Source organism: Egretta garzetta, unplaced genomic scaffold, assembly GCF_000687185.1.
Source record: "Egretta garzetta isolate BGI_Z169 unplaced genomic scaffold, ASM68718v1 scaffold91, whole genome shotgun sequence".
Taxonomy (NCBI): domain Eukaryota; kingdom Metazoa; phylum Chordata; class Aves; order Pelecaniformes; family Ardeidae; genus Egretta; species Egretta garzetta.
The window spans coordinates 686,537-693,284 of record NW_009258661.1 but is presented as its reverse complement, the minus strand read 5'-3'; the positions used below and the strand labels follow the sequence as shown (position 1 = coordinate 693,284).

The window sequence follows — 6,748 nt, the reverse complement described above, 5'->3', positions numbered from 1 at the left end:
GTCATGACAAGTGCAAATAACCAACCATCCTGCCTACACGTCCAGCATGGTTAACATTAATAAAAACTAGGCAGATGGCTACAGATTGAGACCTGTCCTTCAATTCTTAATCAAACTGAAAATGCAACCACACATAAATGAACTATGATCCTGGAACTGGATGCAACACGTCATCAGGTCTTGAGAGGTGCCCCCAAAATAGCAGGGCCTGCTTCTAGACTTCTCCAAAATTATATGGTTGTGGCTTAAGAGACAGAGTGCTGAAAATATGAGGGAGCATAACATATTACATATGTTGTGGCCCAGCTAGAAGAGGCTGGGGTTGAAGGACTCGGGCTGCAGCGCAGGACTTGGTTAACTATTAATGGATGACTCAGCTACAACAGCAATACGTATTTCATGTTCCGTGCTAGCACAATGGCACCCTGGTCCTTGACTCGGGCCCCTGTGCACAGCAGAAAAAATACTTCTTAGTACATCATTTAATAGCTGAACATACCAGGAAATAGGAAAGGTAGTTTATTCACCCTTTGTTTCTTCCTGCAGCCTCACATGCTGCTCCTTCCATCACACACCACTAAAAACCAGCGAGGGACCTCACAGGAGAGCTGCCAGCAGGCACCCAGCCTCCCGGGCTTGCATGAAGCCACAACCCAGTCTGAGGGGTTATGTTTATTCACTGTTATTCAAAGCCATGCTCTACATTTAATCACTCCCCTTGCCCTGAACAAGGTGCTAATTCTTGCCCAGCCCTGGTCACTCAGAGCTGATGAGCTTGGACCCTGGATTTTCTGCAGATGGCTCTTCCCAGCAGTATTAGCCTAAATTACCTCTACTCCATTCATCCACATGACCCCAGCTCCACATTGCAAAACAAGGGAGTCACACTTGGCAATTAGGTTAGCAGCACAAAATGATTATGTTAAAAGCTGATGAGCTGAGCTAACTCAATCCGAGGTGTCTTGCAGGGCAGCCAACAAGATCAATTAAAAGCCCTGCAGCCCTAATCAAGAGTTTCTGGGTGCGGCTGACATACAAGACAGGGACCCATCAGAGCTGGCTACTGAGAAATGAGAGCCATCAGCCAGTTTTGAAGCCACTCAGACTTCAAAACAGAACATTAACCCCTCTTCAAGGAATCCAAACACCCAGAAACCAGAGGCAGGCATTGCCTGGCCATGGCTAGGGCCTCTCATCTGCCCTGGAGAGCTGGTGGGAGCTGCACATGTTGATGAACCCAGGTGCATACACATGTATATGTACATATGTATGCACACATACACATGGCATATCTCCAGCACCTGGGAGAGTGCCTCAGCACAAAGCCACCTTGAACCCTTCCAGCACACTCTGCTCATGCTACACGCTGGGGAGCATCCTTCCAGTGCTCCAGGACTCCCCTGCACCAGGTGGGGCTCACACAAACTAAAGCATCTCAGCAAAGCACTTCTGATGGGGATTTAGGCAGATGCAGAGACAAGACTCCAGCACCAGTTTAACTTTAAACAGGGAAGTGAAGTCTCACTCATGCTCAAGGAAGCATTCAAGTACCTGAAGTGCTTTGTTCAAGTGTCTGGGCTCCCAAAGATATCGGTTTACCACCTCTAGCCTCTTGGTGCCAGCAAGCAACGGGGAAAGGCAATCAGCCTCACATTTGTTCCTTCATCCCTTGAACTCCAAGCAAAAACTCCTGCAAGGCTCAGCCACCCCCAAACCTTACATCCACAGAACTGCAGAGCAGTTTGCACCAGCAAAGAAAAAATATTAAGCTGAATCTAACACATAATAATAGTTGATTTTCCTAGAGAACAATTGATGGTGTGTTCATTTTTTCGGCTGCCTACTGAGATGCTCGTTCCCCTGCCCTGGGAATTTTCCCTCCACAGCTCCTCCTCCCCCAGCTCCCAGACCATCCGTTCTCCCCTTTTCAAACTGCACCCATTGTAAATGGCACTGAATATTAACACAGTCCATTGAGCACTTGCTCCTTTTGTATGGGACCCCTGCGTTTCAAATTGCAGTCACTGCAGAGAGGAAAAGCCTCAAAGTGATTAAATGCCACGAAGTTTCTCAAAAGGAGAGAGGCAGATGCAGAAGGAGGCTGAGGGGGTCCTGGAGCCTTTCACTTGAAGCCAGGGGCTTCTGCAAGAACCAGAAAGACTCTTAGGGGGGATTTTATCCCATTCAGGCTTCATTATGAATCTTACATACACTTCTAATCCTAGTCTGATTGAGATAAATTCTGCCCCAGCTGTGGCTCAGTCAGGATTAAGACAAGAAGATCAGACAGCAGTTGCAAAGGGCTTGCCATTAACTGCTGTTCTCCAGCAAGCACCAATAAATACCATGGCCTGCTGAGGGTGGTCAGTGAATCCGACACATGTTCACAGGAAGGGTGGATTTATTTGCAAGCACATGTATTTATTTGTGCATAAGCAGCAGGCCCAGAGAGGCACCACTCTGCAGAGAAAGGCTTTGCTGTTTACCCCACCAGCATCGAGGTCCAGAGCAGCAGCTGCCAGCCCGCAGGGTGCAGAGCCATCCCACAGCCCCAGGGCTGGAGACCTTCCCCGAGCAAGGCCCCTGCTGACGGTGCTCCAGGAGCCACCAAACCCAAGCGTGTCATTACAAGCTGAGCATGATTTCTTTTACAAGCACCACCAGCGTCCAGCACGAAGCCTTCCCCCAGACCACCACGCAGGAGGGACCCGCTGGCTTTGCAGAATTTCTTTGGGTTTCCAGTCCCTTGCCCCAGGAGGAAGGAGGGGGACCAGCCACCTGCACAGATCCACATCCCCCTCTCCCAAGCCATCCTCCCAAGCCCAGCAGCCCCCAGGGCAGCCAGCACATGGTGAGGGCTCTGCAGCTGCACAGGGCCAGGCACCGCAAGCCCAGGGTGACGATTACTTAATCTTTGTTCCATTATTTCAGCAGGGCTGGAAGTGGGACATGCAGAGGAAAAACTGCCAACAGCACTCCCCGCTCCCGGCGCCCTCAGCAGGAGAGTCCCCACACACACCACCTTCTCCTCCAGCATCTGCAGAGGAGCACGAGTTACCCCAGAGCAACCAGTGTCCACCTCCAGAGAGCACCACGCACACAGGCAGTAGGACAGCAAATTCTCTGCTCTACCCAGTAAGCAGAAAAGCTACCTTAACATGAGAGAGCAGAGCAACAAGACCCCAACCACATTAAAACCCAGCTTTAGCAAGAAATTTAAGTTAATAGGTAATTTTGAGCACAAACATCCAGTTTTGTTGCCTTCAACAAAACCTCTGTGTGCATACACTTGAGCACAGCAAGAGTCTGCTCCCAACTCCTAGTTTAAATGCACTTCCAGGCCCTAAAACCATTGACAGGCACCCACAGGATATTCAAAAGCATCCCAACACTTTGCCCAGCTCTCTCCAGAGAGCAGCAGCACGATGCAAACAGCCAGCATCCATGCAGCTGGTGCCTCAGGGCAACTTATCCCTACAGCCGAACTCCTGAGCCTCCCTGTTTAAAATAAAAGATTTCATTCCTCCAGACCATACCAGCAATTAATTAGCTATCCAACTGCACATCCACAGCTCCAAAGCCTTCTCACCACTAAAATTTGTACCCAAAATCCTATTGCACTACCACTAAAAAGGAAGAAAAACACACTTATACATTATGCCTGGAAGAAATCATCCTACCATCACTCCTCACAAAATAAGATGCATGGAGAGACAGAAACTGAGGATGCAGGGGATGTGCCATGTCACCAACATTACTGGAGCCCTGCACCTGGCTTTTCTGGGCACAAAACATTTTGTACATAAGCTTGGCCCTAAAGTTTATGCCACGTATTACACTCTAAATGTAAAAATAAACTTCAGACTTAAACAACCAAAAGACACGAAGCATCTCCAGCAGCTTCGAAGTGAGACACTACAAAGGAGTCCTGCTCAGCAGAGTTTTGATTTTCCTGGCATTCCCCCGGACCAGGGGGTTTCCACAGCTGCAGAACTCGCAGCAGCTGGGTGCCGCAGCTCCTGCGAGGACAGTATGGGTCATGCCGGAGTGTTGCAACATGCCCTGCTCAGGGCTGCTCAGCCAGCAAGTCCTGCACACTTACTTATATGACTGGCATGCAGCATTGAGCTGCCTTTTGCTTTTAAGAACAAAAAAAAAAAATCTGTGCCACACTGCATTAACTGTGAGCAACTGCAGCGCACCAGCCCTTCTGCATATCAGTTATGCCTTCTGAAAGCTAGGGAGAAAAAAATTACAACTCCAAACTCCGCTGCCAACAGAGAAATAACAATAGTTTCAAACGATCCCAATGCTTTTCCTCAGTACTGATAGTCCTGTTGACAAAATACACGCCGCAATTAAGTCTGTTCCAGAAGCCTCCCCAGTGTGCTGAGCCACATTTCCAACCCAGCAAACAAAAGCTTTATCTCCAAACACACTGAAAACCGACTCCAAGCACTGCTTCAGCTTTGCAGCACTCGCTGGGAGTAAGAGATAAACTACTAAGGAGGGATTTTTCAATAGCACTTTAGCAAAGTTAAAGCACAGCCACCACAGAGGCACTGAAAACAGGATTTATCTTGTCTCCTATTAGCAATTGAACGTGCCGGAGCTTATCACCAAAGCAGACACCTTTGGTGGGAGACACAGCCTGTTCAAAAGTGATGGGAGATGAGGGATGCACAGCTCCGACACCACCCGTCTCACCCCAGTCGGGGACCCACACGCCCAGGCTGCGCTCTGGCATCAGCCCCGGGCTGCTGCAAGCCTTCACATTTGCCTTCTGCTTCTTTAAAAGGGCATGTTAGAAAAAAAAGAAAAAAGAAGCAGAGATAATTGCATAGAGATAACTTTTCTCCAGCACATGGTGCTTTTATAGAGGACTTTAAACAACTAAAAATTAATTAACGATTCTCTGCCCCAGAAATTCACATTTATGGTCCTACCAAGCATAGAAAAAAAATGCTTCAGCTTTGTGCCCCATAACTGATCTGTAATGATTAGAAACAATATTGCTTTAAAAACAAGATGTCTTAAATGTCTGCTTTTTATCCTGGTTATGGAAAAGGAAGAAAACTCTAATTTTGTACTGTTAGATATGAAAGCCATCACAAATTTCCACTTCAGCTAATTCTTTGGTTAGTTTAGAATTTACAAAACTGCAAACCGTACTCTGTCTAAGTGGTTAAAAGATCAACAACCCACAGTCCGTAGCAGTAGATTTATACAAGCTATTACTTCGCCAATAAAATTTAAACTGAACTCAAGACGCTCCAAAAAATCTGTTCCATATGAAAAAGACACTCCTGGGTATTAGCTCTCCTGAAAAAACACAACAATAAATTTGTTCAGACCAGGCTATTAATGCATTTCTCTGCATGAACAAAGATACACTGTCCTATTTTTAAGAGGCACGTGGGGATGCTGGAATTATGCTGAGATGACTGAAAACTTGCCCTGAAAGGTGCCCAAGGCTGAGGCAAGGATCCCTTGGAGCACACAGCAACAGGTGAACAGGATGAGTCAGGGCTTTAATGCAGAGGCCACACGTTCCTCTTGGTACAACGCCTGATAATTTCATGTAAAACAAGGCATTTCTGCAGCCAAAAGTGCATAATACCAGGAGAACCTGACAAACCTCCAATAATTCTTCTTAATAAGGAGCTGGACGATCTCCAGCAACACTTCAGTGACCGTTCTCCTTCCTGGCAGAGCTGAGGAATATCTATTACAAGATTCAATCATCTATGAATCTGTTCAAACAGCCAAAAGGCCCGGCAACAGAAGAGCTGGGGCACTTCCCCCTCTCCCTTCTAGATCCTCATTTCCCAACGTTAGCTAATAGTTGAGGACACTGATTTTTTACAAGTTTACGAGCACACACCCGTACTCTCAGTCCTCCTGCACTGTCGCTGTCAAATTAATTGAGCTGTCAAAGCCAAGCACGCTTTCCCCCCCTGAATCTCCCCTGCTGCACGTGTCTGACGCCGTATTTCACATCTTACCAGGTCGCAGCAGCAGCGCTCAGCAGCTAAACAAGCAGAGCAAACCTGCTGCACTTTATGGGAAATGGAAGTCACGCCATTCTGCACTTGGGCAGGTAGCCGAATACTTTAAAACACCCTTATGGGGGGGGGAGAAAAAAAAAAACAAACTAAAACAAAAAAGCCCCAGGGCTGCGCTAGCCACCAGGTGCGGGGCTAGAGGCTGAGCTGCCATCCCATTCGATACACTCCCGGGTAAGAACTCTGATAGACGGACAAGACCCGAGGGAATGGCAGCCAGCCACGCAGCTTTTATTGGAAACCACCACCTGGTTTCTCTTGAAACGCCCCAAGAGCACCGCAAGGGCCCACGACTCCGTTTCGACCCCCCGCTCGCCGCCTTTCGCCCCCCAACAGTCGGCAGCTGGAGGCGTCGAAGGGGCGAGCGCGGCCCCGGGGTCCATATTTGGGTACCTGGGGCGCAGGGCGACGCCCGTAGGGAGCCAGCGCCAGCCCGGCCCCCAGCTCCCGCCGCCCGGGACCAGCACCGCACCCGCCGCCTCCATCGCCCCGGGCGGGAACCAGAGGAGACACCGGATCACGAGAGAAGCTCCGCACCGCGCAGCTCCAAGGCGAGAGAGGCCACCTCGCTTTAAAAAAAATAAAAAACCCACGGAGTTTGGGGGTTCTTTTTCAGTTTGGGTTTTTTGTTTTTTTGTGTTTTTTTTTTTTAAGTCCCAGCCCCCGGCGCAAACCCCCGCTTC

General features: G+C 48.7%; 1 protein-coding gene across 1 annotated transcript in view; it reads right to left on the bottom strand.

Moving 5' to 3' along the window:
* LRIG1 (leucine rich repeats and immunoglobulin like domains 1) overlaps positions 1–6,550 on the bottom strand; it is a 94,811-nt gene extending 88,261 nt beyond the window's left edge. The window contains exon 1 of the mRNA XM_009648323.2: positions 6,459–6,550. Within this exon, the coding sequence (XP_009646618.1) occupies positions 6,459–6,550 (92 nt within the window). The remainder of the gene's footprint in view (positions 1–6,458) is intronic.
* Between the last annotated feature and the right edge of the window lie 198 nt (positions 6,551–6,748).